At 42.8% G+C, this 18,530-nt stretch overlaps 1 protein-coding gene across 1 annotated transcript; it reads right to left on the reverse strand.

The window, feature by feature from the left end:
• Positions 1 to 952: 952 nt before the first annotated feature.
• On the reverse strand, positions 953 to 17,843 carry qrfprb (pyroglutamylated RFamide peptide receptor b). The gene is made up of 6 exons (XM_079577220.1): positions 17,470 to 17,843; positions 7,369 to 7,527; positions 6,987 to 7,048; positions 5,998 to 6,233; positions 4,950 to 5,047; positions 953 to 1,512 (listed from the first exon to the last, which is right to left on the reverse strand). Exons 1-6 carry the CDS (start codon positions 17,834 to 17,836, stop codon positions 1,106 to 1,108), a joined length of 1,329 nt encoding a protein of 442 aa, XP_079433346.1. The 5' UTR covers positions 17,837 to 17,843; the 3' UTR covers positions 953 to 1,105.
• Between the last annotated feature and the right edge of the window lie 687 nt (positions 17,844 to 18,530).

Consider the following 18,530-nt stretch of genomic DNA (forward strand, 5'->3'; position numbering starts at 1 on the left):
CTGCCAAAAAACAATTACTACAGAAGATTCTCCTTCCCAATAAGAGTCTGGTTGAATGGAGTCCAAGAGCTGTGACAGGAGCTAAAGGACGTCCTTGGTGCCAGTTCCAGTAACACTGTTTCTGCTGTTGTGGTTTTTAAAGTGGACATGTCATGCAAATGGAGACTAAAAATAGACTTAAAAACCTCAGCATTTGAAAATATGTCTCTGTTAGAATTTAATGGTTAACAATGAAATGCAGGCGAAAGAGGTAGTGAAGATCTTGACTGGGGCTCCTCCTACTGGCAACTATAGGGGAACTTTTCTGACAAAATAATTTCCAGGTTGGATATGGCGTGTACACACTTCAAGTACAGAACGGCTCGATAATGTTGGATTTTGGGCTTTAAACAATTATTGGCTTTGAACAATGACGCGACAAATCAGGAAGTGCGGAACGAGGCACTGACGCCGTAGAAGAAGAAACAGCTAAATTTTAAGGGGTTAGATGCAAGCTGGCTATTTATACTTACTACTGTCACCTCAGGTCATACGTGTAACTGCAGCTTCTATATTAAGCTCGAACACCTTTCTGAGTGACAGTGCAGGATTTTAGAGGCAGTTGTGGTGAACAGGTCTGAGCTCATTCTACACATTAGGACATGGCTGGAACATGTGGGGGGAGGAAAGTACAAAGTTTTAGCATTTTTAAACTCCGTGTAGTCGCTTTAAACCTCAAGAAAGTTGATTTTGCATGATATGTCCACTTTAATGGGGCTTAAAAAGTTAGTTTAATTCAACTTGAGCAATGACGGTAATACATTTTTCATTCATTTATCCCCCAAAATAAGAATATGTTTACGCACACTCCTGCAGCGTAGAGGGACTGTAGCCTGAACCTTTATCTTTGCTTTTTTTATATAGCCATGCTCTCTGGGGCCTTCTTTTTGACAATTATCCTCATGAGTGATGATCGTTACATAAAAATAATGGCCTCAATTAATTGTGCTTTATTTCATTCAAAGCAGTGGATAGTGATTTCATTGCATGCTGCACACAGCACAGCATAGTTCCACCTCTGTCCTAAAAAAAAAACAGGATCGGTCACCACCCACTTAAAGCAAATTCATTTGAGCAAAGACGAACTATTGGCTGGCAGCTCCATCTGTTCCGTGTTCACTTTTCCCCCCATAATCCTCTTGGAGCTGTCCCCTTGCGATAACCTCAGCGGATCGTTGGAGTTTTGCTTGGAGCTGACCGCGGTTTCGTCCGATTCGAGGAAGGCCTGCCGGCGCTGGGGCTTGATGAACTGCACGCTGAGTTTGGGCACGACCACGGCGCCGCCCTGGTGGTGGTGGTGGTGGTCGTGTTTGCGGAGGCAGTGGGACAGGGTGGAGACGCAGCTCTTCTTGAAGTTCTCATTCATGAAGGCGTAGACGATGGGGTTGTTGAAGCTGTTAAAGAAGCCGATGGCCTGGACCACGGCGATGATCATGTTCACCGTCACGCCGTCGTATTTGTTCTCAAGGTCGTCTGAGAGTAAAAAAGAGAGAAACAAGACGAGCTGGTCATTTTCTTTGATTTTTAGATTTGGGTAAAGCCGAACTGGAGAAAATGTGCTCCGTTAAGACTGAGGGTAAGAGGTGAAAATGGTGTCAGAGCCAGGGGAGAAGGAGGAGGACAAAGATGAAGATGAGAAGGAGCGAGGAAGTGGAGGAGCTGACCAGTGTGGGACACCATGCTCTAAAACTGGGACAAACCCAGGAGGCCGTGCAACCTGACCAGTGTGTTTCCTCCAAAAACACACTGGTCAGGTTGGCCCACAATGGCGGCGCGCAGAGTCACAGTGACTCAGGACTAACCAACATCTGATCTACGCAATTTCGTTGTATAATGACAACTGAAGCGCTTACTTGCTTTAAAGCAGAACTAAGTAACTCATGCCCCTAGAGGCCAAAAGCGCCACTGCAGGTGTCGTAGCAAGTTGCGTTTTTTTACTCATTAATTGTCCGTGAGAGTAAATACTACACTGACAGAAAAGACAAAGGGACAGAGGGATATTGTACATTCAATTACACAATGGAGATCAATGTAAATACTCGATGTAAATACTGTTTAAGTGGCGCTAGCCCACAGTTAGCTTTGCCCATTAGCCAGTTAGCTTCTTCCTCGTGATTCCATTAGTGCGCGTTGGGTCTCCGGGTCGGAGCAGGGAAAGTTGCAAGTGTGGTTTTCTGGCCAGAGACACCGGGGGAGATGAAAGACCCCCAATCATCCCATAAACACTTATGTTTTACCCCCAGAGGGACTACGATAAGGATTTATTAAGGTAAACAATTACTTAGTTCTGCTTTAACAAATAAAACAAAAACAATAACTTTGCTAGACTCTGAGCACAGGAATTTTTTCAAAAGACCACCCCTCATCACCCTTAGATGTGGCTTTTGTAGGTCGCGGAATGATGAAAAAGAAACATTCACCTTATGTGTTCTTGTGCCGTGTTTCATTTTAAAGACACGTATGTTTTTAGCAGCACCATGACAGAAGCAGCAGATCCAAAACAGCCCTTTGTTCTGTCAGTCTTTTGAAACGCATGTGTCAACGTGCTCGTACAACGACTAGCATAATGCTCATTAAAATATGATGAATCAAATTTAGTGGGCCACTCTTTGGCAGGCCAAATCAAACTGCCTGGTGGGCACGACAGACAGACAGATTTTTTTTTAAAGCGAGGGGAGAGAAGACAGCAGGCAGTACGAGCCCCCAGATGTGGCAGCTGCTGCAGAAACAGAGCCCCATTAAGTGCAGTGAAACACATATCGCGGCCTTCAACCAACTCTCTATTGATTCGTTACGCCTTTGCAACGTCGCCACTTCAGTATGTTAAAAGTTAATTTTATTGTCAATTCACTTGACCACCATCACCTTAATGATGGATGGATGGATGGATGGATGGATGGATGGAACTGCGATTGCTCTTATGGCTTCACTTTGCGCTTTCAGATAGAGAGCAGCACACTCAAACGATTCCTAATAACTGCAAGGCGAGGCATAGATCCTTTTATTTCACTCTGAAAAGACATATCGGCAAATAATATAGTGTTCTCGAGAATAGTGTTGGGCTCATGGTTCACTGATGCATGTTTCTTTACAGTTCTATAAGATCCTGATGAAGTCATAACCTTGAGGATTGTACTGATATTTTTCATTCATATGTATATTGATGTACCTTTATAACACAAAACTAGTGACTTCGGTAATACTAACAATGTTTGGCATTGGTAACCATATGAAAGAAATACATTAATGGTAACCTTTTGTTACTTGCTTTGTACTAGACATCGTACATGAAACGAGATCGTTGTTGTAGTTGTGCTTCGTTTCTGTTATCTATATGAACATTAAAACAGTGCTTTGTCATGTTGGTCTGTGTTAATAAGCCGCTTTGAAGTGTAACAGGTTCTCTTTTGCCAATGAGGCGAATTCAAATATGCTGCTAATTGTATAATAGATCATGTAATAGCAATAGGATGAAGCTCATTCATAAACAGGTAAGTTGTGTGTATGTGTGCACGCTGCAGAGGTCGTGCATGAGACTAACACAGCTCTTTATGTACCGTATTTTCCCAACTATAAGTCGCACCGGAGGATAAGTCGCACCAGCCTTGGCAACTACCTGGGTATGGAGGAGTAACAGCACCGTTGACAAGCCTCTCCCGGCAGCACATTGTTAAAACACCCATTTGCGAACTCTTTCCTCTATCTGTGGCCATCTAGCTTTTAGCCCGCGATTCGCTTTTTTTGTTTTCTGCATTGCTGTAAGAGTGACCTCAGCTTTTCGCCAGTCCCTCATAAGTTTGTCGCTCACTCCGCACTTTCTTTCTGCTGCTCGATTACCATTTTTTAAATTTTGGTGGTACAGGAGTATCAGGTACTGGCACACAAGCCTAGTAGAGCTCCCTCTCACAGCTGTCAGTAAGAAAATAACAAACATGTGATATTGAATGTGAATTATAAATATTGATATATAAGTCGCACCTGAGAATAAGTTGCACCCCCAGACAAACTTGTGATGGGCAGATGATTCCTCAGTGTGTGTGTCACACAGTATCAGTATTCACAAATATGAACCAAATCGTCAGGATTGAACTGTTTAACCAGCTGAGAGTGAGAATCTAGAAAGAGGAAAACTGCTCCGGATAATGAGAACAGAAACAAATAAATGAGAATTAATGAGAAGTATCAGTGATACAACCTTCTAAGAATGAAGTCATTGACCAAGATTTAATAAAGGGTAGTGCCGTTGACAATAATATGACACAGAAGTATTTCTGCTTTTGTTTACCAGTGGATGTAAAGTCCTTTGTTTGTTCCACCATGTTCCTTGTGAAATGAGAATTTTTATTGTATTGATTTTGGGAGTGGGCGCTTATAAGCTCTTTATTTTGGCCCACTCCTTTTGAGCACAATGTTTACTGCTCAAATAAACAAAAAACAAACTAAACTTTTTCACCTAGACATTCACCAAATAATTGGTGAATACTTTAATACATGTAATATGTACCACAAGGTCTCAGTGATATACTGTATAAATTTGTTTACCAATGGAAAAATACAGTCATTGCTCTCATAGTCTTTTTCGTTATTCCTTCCGTCTCTGTACTCAAAGATGTAAAGACTCGTGGCCCATCTAGCCTTCAATGCGAGCTGCAAAACACACACGTAACACCCACACAGATAGATCAGCTCTGAGAACACCCACCTCTGACTTTGATGCATTGGCTGAAACGGCTGATCAACACCAATGTTTTTTTCGACATCAAGAAAGGCAATGTATAACTTTAGGCTACGTTTTTACTCGTTTGAAATCCCACAAGCCGTCCACTCCCGGCGAGATGAACAACAATAATGTGTCCCTTCTTGCCTTTCAAAGTCGGTCTAAAGTCTCCTCTGGTAGAAACAATACTTACTGTATTCAAAAAGCATGTGCACAGTGTGGAACGGCGCCCAGCAGACGGTGAACAGCAGGACAATTGTGATCATCATTTTAACAGCCCTCTTCTTCTTTCTATAAAAAACAAAGCACATTATTGTAACTCACACTAATCACAGGAGTGTATTCAACCATGAACCTTCCACTGAGCTCGTTTCTCAGGTAAATACTGGCACCAGAAGGGAACCCATTATTGGACATTTAAGATTATATCCACACAAAGACAAAAGGTCCACTGTAGTTTCCAAAACTTTCTCTATAAACACGGAGCCAGCTCAGTAAATGTGTGTATCCCCATGAAGCCAGTAATATGTGAAACTGCTGCGATTCATCTGCCACGCCTGTGTGTAGAGCTGTGTTCTACCATCAATTACCACAGATGATAGAACAAGACTGTAAGTAGCAGGAAACTTTTTGGGAAGTAAACAGTAACAGCATTTATGTTTCAGACGTCACGGAACTAAAGCAGAAATACTGCTGTCACGCTGTGACGTCACTCTGGGACTGAGACCTAAACCTAAAACGCTGGTTTCGTGCAGAGCCGCCTTAACCAATGGGCTATCAGGGGCTGGAGCCTAGGAGCCTACCGTATTCAAGGGCCTATCACGGGGGAGTCACACTGTTCTGATGAGTAGTCATCAGAAACGTGTGACTCCTTCATTAACGACGCCTCTTATTGATGCCACTTTGCGCCGCAGCTTCTTTATACGATAAACCCGCAGGGGCGGAGCCGCTGCAGATACACGCCTGCAGACACAGGCCAGCAGATACACACCTTTAGATACACATCTGCAGATACACATCTGCAGATACACGCACCACTCACACCATCCCAAACGGCTGTTCTAGGATCCACGCTACACGTTGTAATGAGTCTGTCTGAAAAACTGTCTGTCTACAATTCTGTTTAAGCCCCGGGGCCTATGGGTACATTAAGGTGAGCCTGGTTTCGTGTGGATGATACGTTGGATTGATAAAATATTTTAGCGTTTAGTCCTGAACTTGACTTTGTGTTGTTTCTTTACCCTGATATCTTGTTGACCTCGCGGTGGTTCATGGTGTTGAGCACAGAGGAGTCGCCGACGCGTTTGTGGATCCACAGTTCGATGCCGATGCGCGTGTAGAGGAAGAGCATGGTGAGCAGAGGCAGGAGAAACAGCGCCACCATGATGAAGGTGCTGTACGCCTGTCGGTGCTTCAGTGAGCGCCAATGCTCCTGGCAGCACACGTGGTAGTGGTCGTACAGGAAATCATATTTCACCTTAAACAAAAGACCAAACATTCACAGGTTAATGGTAGTACCCAACATTCTCAAATTTACTTTCTAGGGTTTCTGCAGGGCATTAAAAGTCAATAAATGAATTGGGCCAAAATCAAGGCCTTTATTTGTCATGAAAAAGCCATCCATCCAATGCCAGACTAAAATCACAAGTGATATTAAGTCTGGGGACCACCAATTCATTTTCTCGTAGGAGAGGTGTGGCTTACGATTGTCCATAGCCGTTAACTGGCGAATATCAATCGTATGTGTCTGCAGTAGCCATAGCCAATCGTGTCATCAAACTTTCGAGCTAGACTATTTAGAACACGGTCTAAAGCTTGACTGAAAGATGGCATCGTGTCTGCTGCTGTCATGTTGAATCCGTCATCGGCTCGTCATCGTCTTGCCGTCCCTCCTCGTTCTGTGATTGGTCCCCAAATCCATGCGAAGATTCCAGCCATGGTCTGGCTTTAGTATGATCCTCCATACTATCAGTCCTACTTCATTGTTGTGTGTACTCTAAAACGTTGGTCGCTAAATTGTAAGGCGCTCGGAGAGCTTTATAAACTTTTATTTGGCCCTTGATGTGAAAATTTTGACTCACCCCGGCCTACCTACCTCTGGGATAGGCATCTATATTCAATATATAGTGACATTGACAGACATCTCTAAGCCCTGGTGAATGCACAGCAGCTTGTATTGAACTGAAGTCATATTATGAACGGAAGAAAATAGACAGGAAACTCCACTCACCTCCAGCTGCTGCACGAACAACATGGGGGAGCCCACAATCACCGAAATGATCCATACCAGGCCTGTAGGGGGCAGAGGACGCGCCATCAGTACATGTATATGTAATTACACAGAGACAAATGACTTGTGCCACTTTCACCCAACTGACACTAATGTCCCAACACGGACAGCTTCCACCGTGTAAATAAATGACTTTGTGCCAATCAATGAGGAGCCGATAACAGCCAGAGCTCAAGCTGTGAGGAAGCTATGGACTCGATGGTTCACTATAGGCTTCAGGAAACATGGAAGACAGTAAAGAGTCTCAGCATTTGTACAGCTATAAACCCTATGAACCGACGGTAAAGCCTGTATTCCCACGTCTGCCGCTGTAATGTCGTACCTAGCATCTTGTAGGCCCGTTTGGAGGAGTACTGGCGCCTCATCTGCAGCGGGAACACGATGCCCTGGTAGCGCTCGATGGCGATGCAGGTCATGGTGAGGATCCCGGTCACTATGGCTGTGGTCTGTACGAACGGGACGGTCTTACACACCAGCACACCTGCAAATAAACAAGATTCATGTACAGGAGACACACCTATACTGTGAAATGAAGAGGACACTTCTGAGTTCTACTTATACCATAGAAATATTCAAATGAACTGCAATGAAGCGCAACATTCTGACCCTCCTCTCTCTCTCCTCTCTGCAAACTTCTGCCTCCGACTTAGTGCTAGCATGCAGCACTTGCCTCAGCTAAACACACGCCTCTGGAGCTTGAAAGTCGCTACAATAAACTTTGGTTGTAGCCAATTCTCTCTTGAACTATCGTACAGTGGAGATGAGAGCAGCAGGCTCACGATGTTACAGTCCCCATGTCTTGCAATGCGACATCTAAAAGTCTTAGAAGACAAACAAACCCTGCAGTTTTCACCGGGCATTGACTCTATTGAGAATCTTTGGGATGTGCTGGAGAAGGATTTGTGCTGTGGTCACACTCTCCCATCAATTAAACAAGATCTTGGGGTGGTTGGCACTTGTGCTTCACAGCAAGAAGGTCCCAGGTTTGATTCCCACCTGGACGGAGTCTTTCTGTGTGGAGTTTGTATGTTCTCCCCGTGTCTGCGTAGGTTTCTTCTGGGTACTTTGGCTTCCCCTCCCACCAAAAACATGTACAATAGATGAATCCTCCAGCCGGGTGATTCTGTTGCCTGGCCTGCCACCTCCTCCTTTCTAATAATAATAATGCATCGGTTTTATATAGCGTTTTTCTGGACACTCAAAGACGCTTTACATTGCACTATTCGTTCACTCCATACTTGGTGGTGGTAAGCTACTATTGTAGCCACAGCTGCCCTGGGGTAGACTGACGGAAGCGAGGCAACCAGTCTGCGCCATCGGCCCCTCCGACCACCACCAACCACTCACTCACACACTACATTCGCTAGGCTTCCTGGTGTTCCCAAACGGTCTCCCATCCAAGTACCGACCAGGCCCTTCCCTGCTTAGCTTCCAAGGTCTGACGGGATTGGGCTCCTCGCAGCCTATCATTTCACGATTTTGCCCACATCGGTCCAATCACGCACCGAGAGGCGGGACTTCATTCCCCCAGGAGGCGGAAGCCGTCACCACACTCTACCAATACAATAGAGATGGCGTGCGCGGCTAGTGATACGTTTTCTTCTGCTCTTTCGTCTGTTTTAAATCATTTAAAAAAATGTAATCCCTGAAACCGGAGCAAGAAACAGTGTTCGAAGCTCCTCGTAAATAAGGACGTTTTTGGAAAGGCTTCCTGCCGCTTGTTGCTGCGACGTATCTAGCGTTGCTCTGATTGGTTGATGCCGTCTGTCAATCACGCCCACCGGGAAATCGTTGAGATCATGCTTGCTCCCAGACTATATGTCTTTGAAACATCTATGAAAAAGCATGTAGTTCTGGCCCTACATCTGGAGATGGGTTCCCGGGCACTGCTCCTTGTGGCTATAATTGAAATACAAGCATTTCTTTTACGACAAATATTTTTATCATTGAAAAATACCTCATAAATACAGAGACAAACATGAGCTTTTGCAGTGAGCAGCTCAGCTCTCCTAACACATGACTGTAACTTTACTGGGAGTGGGTACGTCTCCAGCTCGTCTCCATGGAGATGTGACAAAAGTCATTCTCATCCAAATCCTTTCTTTGATTACCCACTTCAGTAATGTCCCGGACTGGTCATTAGGAGCATGTTATTTACTGATGGCAACAGTGTAGTCAACAGTGCCCCTCACACTAGATCTTTTGACATCGCAGATGTTTATTGAAACAAGGCCAGAGCGTTGTTTCAATAAGCTGTAAGCAAAGCTAAAGGCATTGATTACAGCTTACACAAAATAGTGTGTGACCATTTTGTTGGGGGTCAGGCAAGGTACTTGAAAATGAACCAAAAGTTCAAAGTTTTGGATAAATGTTCGATTTAAAATGGCAAATGCATTGTGGCATTGTTCTTTTTAAACTTGTGAGTGAGAGAGAGTTCTATTTTAAGATTTTGAATGGGATTTGGCACGTTGAGAAAGACTTCGGAGCTCCATTCCTCGTTCCTCCCTATTTAAATTGTTAAACTTGAGTCAACTTTAAATCCCTAATGGCAGAGGAGGCTTTTCCTACAGAGAGCATGCTCATAAAAATGCCAAAGTTAAAACTTAAAAAACAGAACAAAAACCAATGTGGTTAAAAATATTCCACCCCCTCAGTGTCACAGGATGAAACTCATATCTGTAGAAACAATAATATTCTTTGCAGCCAGGCTTTCAAGTTCTATTGGCTGGTTTCAAGTCCCCATACGATTCCACTTCATTATGCTCTTTTCGGAGTCGCTCTTTCTGGGGCGGTATCTCAGCATTGTCAGCATCTCGCCATAAGAAGCAGAGAAGTGTGATCCTCGCCCATTGCCTATCGAGCACAATACTAATCACAGAAAGTTTTTGCCATAGAAATGGTTAAAATCCTTAAAAAAGTAGATTTTCGCATATGCCCTTTTTGTAATACTTAATGTAATACATTTTTTGTAATACTTAATGCCTGCAGCGACAATAGGTGAGTTAACTAATGAAGCACGGGTAATAAAATGCAAGCTTAATCAAACACAGATCCCCCAAGCCACTTAAGATTTTTTATTCTAAAACATTCAACCTTGTTTCTGTATCAACGAGACTGGACAAAAGATAAAAGCCGCACTCTGAGAGCAGCTCATAAAAACAACAGGAGCAGGAGTTTGAATAGGAGCAGATTCTTCGGGGACGCTGCTTATTGCTTAGAGAGCGCTCGCCAGTGTCTCATACAGCGGCAACAAAATTAGACCTCACTCCCCAAATAACCTTTAGAGACAGAGATGTTTACTCCTCTGCTCCTCTCTGATGATAGTGATTATGACAAGCGTCCAACTGGAAGTGATGTGGACTTCTCTGGTCACTGAAAAAGCCAACAAGCCGGCAATGGAAGATGTCTCTCCAGCCGATGGGGTGCAAGTATTCTGCTAAACTTGAGCTTCTTTATGTGATTTTGAGTGCACTTTCTCGATTGTGTTGCCTTTTGGCTGCGTATTTATTGATTTTATTATCTGTCCTTAACTTGATCTCACATATTTTTATGTGCAGTGCTTTAGACACACTTTTCTTTATATAAAATGTGCTTTAAAATGCAGTTGGAGCTTTGTGCTGTTGCTGTGTCCTCCACGAAGACACTCCACTAGGGCTGCAACTAACGATTATTTTGGTAATCGATTAATCTACCGATTATTTTTATGATTAATCGATTAATCACTTGGCTGTGACTGGTGTATGAAAATTGTATTTTTTCATTTATTTTCAATCACATAAAGCTAAAGTGGCATCTCTTGAGGACATGTTGATGGAGTAAACTTAAACTGTGTTGTAAAGTGTTTTTGGAGGCTCATAGTGCCAGTTCTGCTTTATTAATTGGATGAGACACAGACAGATATTTATGAAATTTTCAATGTACAAAACTCTACAGACCCTAACTTGAAAATCAAAGTAGGTTTCCATCAAAAATAAAAAATGTTCATGTAATTTTTGCTCTTTTTAAGTCTGTGTTTACAAGAAAACGATTAATCGATTACTAAAATAGTTGACAACTATTTCAATAATCGATTAGTTGTCGATTAATCGATTAGTTGTTTCAGCCCTACACTCCACTCAGTTCCCGCTTCTATAACGGCCGATACTTCACTGTGGGGCTGTACACTAAACAATTACAAATAATCCGCTTTTTTTTTTTTCAACCTTCTTTTTATTATTTCATTTTTTTTTGCAAAGCAGACTTGCATTATTTCACGGCGCTGGGATTATTTTCCCTTCGCATTTCACGTGCCATGGCTCATGCTTTTGCCTGACATAAAAACAAACAGCGCTGTGTGATGATGTCATCAGGCCGCGCCGCTCAGTTTACTTGCGCAGGTGTGAGGGCTGGCCAGCAGGGGGCAGGTGTGAAACAGAGACCTCTCCTTAATCGAGGCAAACTTGAAATCATTTGTACTTTTATGACTGTTCAGAAAACAGAAAATATTCAGCATAGTTTTTTTTAATTAATAATAAATATATAAATAAAATAAAGACTTTTTTTTAAAGGCAACAAATAATCGTTTGAATAATCGTGATTTCAATTATGACTAAAACAATCGTGATTATTATTTTTTCCATAATCCCTACTTCACTGCAGGAAATATGCCATGTGAATGTGGATTTATATTTCTCTGTAGACTTACAACATGCTCCGTAAGTGCAGCATCGCCTTTAGCCACTATTGATTTATTGGGTAAGTCACGCCTTAATGCCAGCGCCCAGGTGCTGGCCCAGGTGAGGATTAGGAGCTTATTGATCAGACTCATCCTGACCTCGGAAGTTGGATTTCTTTTGAGTCGATTTCAAAATAATTGCTTTTCCGACTTGGAATTCTTTCATGGAAATGTAAATAAAAACACCCTACTACAGGCGTCTCCAACAGGGAGCCCGGGGGCCAAATCCGGCCCGCGTTGTGATTCAATCCGGCCCATGACTTGTAGCTCACAAATTCCAGAGAATGTCAAAAAAAAGGAGTACGTCTCGAGCCAATTCCTGTGCGGAGTTATGAACTTTTATAGAAATAACCAGAATCTGCACGGTATGATATGGACCAACCCTAGTTGTGCTGATTCTCGAGGTTGTTCAGGTTTAACCCGTGTGACGCTGAATGAATAAAAGGATCTGGTTGAATGCCACTCGGTCACGAAGGCCACGTCACTGAAAAGCTTCCTGTTCAAGTTTCTCCACGATTCTGAGCTCACGTGTCGACACGAACAATGGGATTAACTTCACGAAAGCTTGTTGCCTCGAGCCGCCAAAAACAAACGTGGCGCCATGGCGACCTGCAGCCCCGTGTGCTATTAGAGTCCTTCAGAGACCCGCTTTACGCACCTGCAGCTGTGTCCGTGCCTTTCAGAGTTCACCCAAACAACCAGAGAGCACTCACACAATCTCAAGGAGGCTTTTTCTTCAGTGGTTTTCTTGTCTCTGTCTTTTCTCTATTGGTTTGGAGATTGGTTTAAGTGGTTAAGTACAAAAAGCTTTGATTCTTTTTGTCTAAAGATTGGCATTCGATCAACCGCAGGAATGATGAATGATAACAAGCTTTCAGATAATTGTATTTATTTATTTTTATCTAACTTGTCAATTATGAAGAAATTCTACAATGGTGACCTGGCTAAGAACTGCTCAGAAAAGGTTCAGTGAGGATTAATGGTATGAAAATGTAGAGGACACTTCCATGTTTAATGTAGTACAAAACAAGATCCAGGAAATGCAGTTCTGTGATAGAAACATAAACCCTCAAATGAAACGTCTTCAACCTGTTTCTTGCCGTCCCCCCTGATCAAGGGGTTAGGGTCATGATTGGCTTTCAAATGAGGCATCACGCTGGCATCTAGTCTGTAAACTCTCCAGTCAATTCGCTTTGAGATTTGGATATGCATAATTGTTAACCCTAAACCTAACCCTAAAGTGGCAGGTTAATGAAAGATCTAGTGTATTCATTTTCACAAAAATCTGCGCAAAGCCTTCTCCAGCACATCCCAAAGCTTCTCAATGGGTTAAGATCTGGACCTTGAGGCGGCCGATCCACGTGTGAAAATGATGCTCTCTGAACCACTCTTTTAAGCCCGATCCTGCTAATGTCATCTTGGAATATGCCCGTGCCATCGGGGAAGAAGAAATCCATTGATGGGATAACCGGGTCATTCAAGATGTTCAGGTCGTCAGCTGACCGACTACAGCGACCCCAGATCAAAACAGTTAATTTAATCCAGGTGGCGACTATTTTTTTGGTCGGGCAGTGCACTATGTTTGTCTAGGGAATGTTACATGATTAAAGGCTTTTGCATAATATGTCACCTTTGATGAAAGTGCCTGTTGCTTTCAGCAAATGTAAAAGTCATCCAGGAGGTTTCAATATGGGTTTTCGTGAGATTGAAAGACTATTTTACACATAGAACTATATAGCATCCCGTATATGTCGTAAAGAGGCCATTCAATCACAAGGCTTGTGTTATTTGCAGTGATGAGATCGTTTCACAGTGCCCACAGCAAACGCTTTTTTTTCCACTTTTCCATTTCTATACGTGCGGTCTATTTGCTCTATCGATTGGTTTGGAGGCTGGCCGTGGTAGTTCATAAGTGAGAATAGGCCTGGAGTCCATGGATAGATGTGATCTCTAGCACTCGAGTCCCGGACTCCAGCACTCGGATTACTCACACTTTAAGTCATCTCTTGATCACAGCTATTGTTCTCAGCTTAGTTTAAGAACGGCTTCGCTTCTTCAGTCTAGGCTCAGATATTAGTGCTGTAATTCTTTCGCCTGATTTCTATACAGCTAATTAATTTTATAAGTGTGTAATCAGCCTGAATGATGCATAATGTGACAGACGGATTTATCTACAAAAAGACAGGGAGAAGCCGAGGCTTCTATGACGTCTTATACTATGTCGATCCAGTGTAGCTCTCACTGCCATTCTTTTTTCAACGACTTATCTCAGTTTGAGCATTTTAGATTCATTGATGCACAAAGTCTAGATCATCCATCCATCCATCCTTCCATTTTCTTCTGCTTTTTCCGGGTCCACCCGGCCGCAGGGGCAGCAGTCTCAGCGGAGATGCCTAGACTTCCCGATTCACGCACACCTCCTCCAGCTGTCCTGGGGGGAACCTGAGGCGACACCAGGCCAGCTCAGAGAAATAGTCCCACCAGCGTGTCCTGGGTCTTCCACGAGGCCTCTTCCCAATAGGACATGCCTGGAACACCTCCTGCAGGAGGCGGCCAGGAGGCATCCGAAACAGATGCCCTAGCCACCTCAGCTGCTCCTTTCAACATGAAGGAGCAGCGACTCTACTCCGAGCTCCTCCTGGGTAACTGAGCTCCTCACCCGATCTCGAAGGGTGCGTGCAGACACCCTGCGAAAGAAACTCATTTCAGCCGCATGTATCCGCAATCTTGTCCTTTCGGTCATTACCCAAATCTTATGACCAGTGGCGAGGGTGGGATCCGTCTGTTGATCTCACGCTCCATCCTTCCCTCACTCGTGAACACGACCCCGAGATACTTGAACTCCTCCACTTGAGGCAAGGACTTTCCACCGACCTGAAAAGGGGAAACACTTTTTTCCGGTGGAGAACCATGGCCTCGGATTTGGAGGTGCTGATCCTCATCCCGGCCAGTGCACGCTGAAGGTCCTAGATCAGTGATTCTTAAACCTTTCCCATCAAGTACCACTGGGTGGCTGGGAAATTCATCCAAATATTATCGAAATCACAATCTCTACTTTGATCAATCTCAATATCGTCTTTTCAATCGTCAGGGTCGCAGCCATTTTCTTTGGCAGAAACAGAGCCTAGTTTTGGAGTTCGGATGAGACAATGGGAGGTGTTTGTGTGATAAAAGAAAAGAAAAAAAAAATGTGACTCTTCTTTTTTTGCCTTATTGTCCAGCCCTTCACAAAATATTTCACGTTCCAAGTACCAGCAGGTGTAGATCAAGGATAAATCAGGACTGAACCAGGTCCTAAAAGTTGACTTAAATTAGACCATCTCCAAGAACACGTGAAAGCATGACAAAAGCAGACTGTAAATGAAATCAACAATAATCAAAATGGAGTAAGATGTTTTCAGGTAAAAAGCATTCCTTCTGAAAACAACTCGATAACAATAACAAGCCAGTCTATTTCTATTTACATGAACAGATCCCAAATCTCCTACATCTGCTGCCAAATGAACTGCAGACACATTTGAAAGGACAACGCAATTACCTTTTCTCTGTCAAATCAATTTTCGCCATAATTGAAATCATTTGCCGCTCTTGGTGCTCTGGGGACACTTTCACCAGATTGCTCATTGACGTTTTGTTCCCTTGACACTTCTCTCCCACCGTAGATCCTTGACACTCTTTGATCTTCCACCTGTTTCCTGGCAGCTCTAATCTCCACACTGTTCTACACAAATATTAGCTTCTCCCTCCTCTGAGCGTGCTCAAACCATGTCAGTCTGGGAAGTGGTCGCAATTAGCGAATCGAAACGGGTGTAAATGTTTCGGTAGCCTGTTCTAATCTCCAGGGCAAACAACAAATATCCAGTCTTTAAAGCCACAACACGTAGAATTTTACCCAATAATTAAAATTGAAATACAAGCATCTATTTTATGACAGATATTTTCATCATTGAAAAATAGCTCATAAATGTACAAACATTTTTGAGGCTCACCCCTCCTAAGATATGACTGTAAACTTCACCAGGAGTGGGTACGTCTCCAGCTCGTCTCCATGGAGATGTGACTAAAGTCAGTAGAATTTGAGATTTAAGCAGGTTAGTTTCTCATCCAAATCCATTTGTTTAATAACCACGGCAGAAATAGCATTTTCTGTGTTGAGCTGGTCATTAAGAGCATGTTTTGTTTTGCCGGCAACAGTAGTCCAAAATGTTACACAGTGTACCTTTAAAAATTAACAAAACACACGTGGCCAAATCAACTTTTTACTCTAGTGCAGTTTTAGAAATAAAGGGTTGGGGTCATAGGGGTGGTAAGTGCGTGATGTAACTTGTGTTTCACATCAGAACTTACACATATCTTTAGAAACTAGAAGATCTTGGCTTTCAAATGAGGTATCAGACTGGCTTGAGATTTGGGTACTAGGGCTGTGCAATTAATTGAAATTCGATTACAATTTTGGTTATTACACTAAACGATTACAAAATTAGCATAATCGGAAAAAAAAATATATTTTTTATTTTATTTTATTTATTTATTTTTGTAAAGCAGACTTGCATTATTTCATGGCGCTGGGATTAATTTCCCTTCGCATTTCACGTGCCTCATGCTTTTGCCTGACATAAAAACAAACTGTGATGATGTCATCAGGCCGCGCTGCTCAGTTTACTTGCGCAGGTGTGAGGGCTGGCCAGCAGGGGGCAGGTGTGAAACAGAGACCTCTCCTTAATCGAGGCAAACTTGAAATCATTTGTACTTTTCCTGTTCAGAAAACAGAAAATATTCAGCATAGTTTTTTTTAAATTAATAAATATATAAATAAAATAAATACTTTTTTTTAAAGGCAACAAATAATCATTTGAATAATCGTGATTTTAATTATGACTAAAACAATCGTGATTATTATTTTTTCAATAATCGAGCAGCCCTATTGGGTACTATGCATAATTGAAGAAACTCAAACTCTGATCCCAATCCTAAAGTGGCAGATAACGGGTGAAGTACAGTGCTTTAAAAGAAATGTACTTTATACATTTTCAACACGTCTGTTGCGTTTTGTTGCTTTTTTGGTCACATTTTGTCGCTTCATCACAGTCACATTACACTGCATAATGAAATGCAGCCAAAACTTAAAGCCAGACCTTGTAGAATTTTACCCAATAACCAAAATTGAAATACAAGCATTTCTTTTATGGTGAGGTGAAGAAAGGCAGTAGAGTTTGAGATTTTAGGTTAGGTCCTCATCCAAATCCACTCTTTTATTACTGTGTATATACTGTGTTCGAGCATGAGTTACGTTTTGCCTGCAACAGTATAGTTGAAAATGTTACGCAGTGTACCTTTAACTAATAAGCAAGGAATACATGACAAAAAATGCGACAAGAATGTGAAACAACAAACAACAAAAGAGCCACAAAAAGTTGACAACAAAAAATAGGAAAGAGCTTAGATCAGTTTTGCAGGTCTCACCTTAGAAGAAGCTTTTACTGAAGAGCTCGGTTAAAGTGGGGTTTAAGAGGTTGAAATATTTGAGATGTTGATCCTCACGTGGACTCGTTTCGATTTGTCCATTAGTGGAATAAACCTGATCTAGTCACAGTTTTGAACCTGTTGCACATCTTTTTGAATCTTTTATAGCAACCTGCAAGTTTGCGCGTGGTTGGTACAGATAATTACAGAAACAAAACAAAATTGATTTGAGTGTGAAAACCTCACCTCCGACCCACTCCGAGGAGATGTTCTGCAGCAGCGTGAACGGGACGCAGAAAAAAGTGATCAGCAGGTCGCTCACGGCCAAGGAGCCGATGAAGATGTCCGTGGCCGTCTGGATCGCGCGCTTCTTCAGGATAATATAGATCACCAAACTATTCCCCGCGAGCGCCAGGGCGAAGATGACCACGTAGAGGACGACGAAGGTGGCTTTGGCGCAGTAGGGCAGCTCCGGGATGTACACCAGGGGCTGGATGTTGTACGCGTTGATAAACTCCTCCCGCGTTAAGTTGTAATACTGGAGCGTCTTCTGGAGGATCTCTGGCGTGATTTTAGCGGACCCCTCTCCCGAGTTGGTGGAGGCGTCTGCCATCGTCACATCCAGAGTGGTCAAAGTGTGAAAAGTCACAAAAAGAAAAAAGAAAAAGCTGTGTTGTTGTTGGCTGAGGAGAATGGAATGCGCTGCGCCTCTCCTTTGGGTAGATGCTCCGCGCGCACAGCTGACTGGACTGAGGTGACTGACTCTGCACTACTCTCTACTACCATCCTCGTGCGAAACACCCAGGCTGAAGCGCATGCGCACGGGGTGCATAGCAGACACCAGTTTTGCTTCATTATTAAACAGGTGAAACTCGAAAAGTTAGAATATCGTTCAAAAGCTCATTTATGTCTGTAATTCAACTTAAAATGTGAAACTAATGTATGATATAGACTCATTACATTTTAATTTTATTATGGCTCACAGCTTGTGCTTATAGCCTACTATTGCACATAAAACCATATGACTTACATTAGATTAAATTGTAGTTTCTCGGGCAAAATATGATGCACATTTCCCCTGCTAATTTCAGTCCATTATGCTAACAAAGCTAGCTGAACAATGGCTGTCACACACAACTGATGACACTTTCTTGATTTGAATTACAGAATGCCTGGGCAGTGGAATATGGCAGAGTGGCTAGAAAAAGGCATTTTTGAAAGGTTTGATAGTTGTTCTGTGGACAGTTTCCCCCACCTGAGCTGTAGCTCTCTGCAGTTCATCCAGGGTCATCACATGATTCTTGGTA

The sequence above is a fragment of the Gobius niger genome (genome assembly GCF_951799975.1).
Source record: "Gobius niger genome assembly, chromosome: 19".
NCBI lineage: Eukaryota > Metazoa > Chordata > Actinopteri > Gobiiformes > Gobiidae > Gobius > Gobius niger.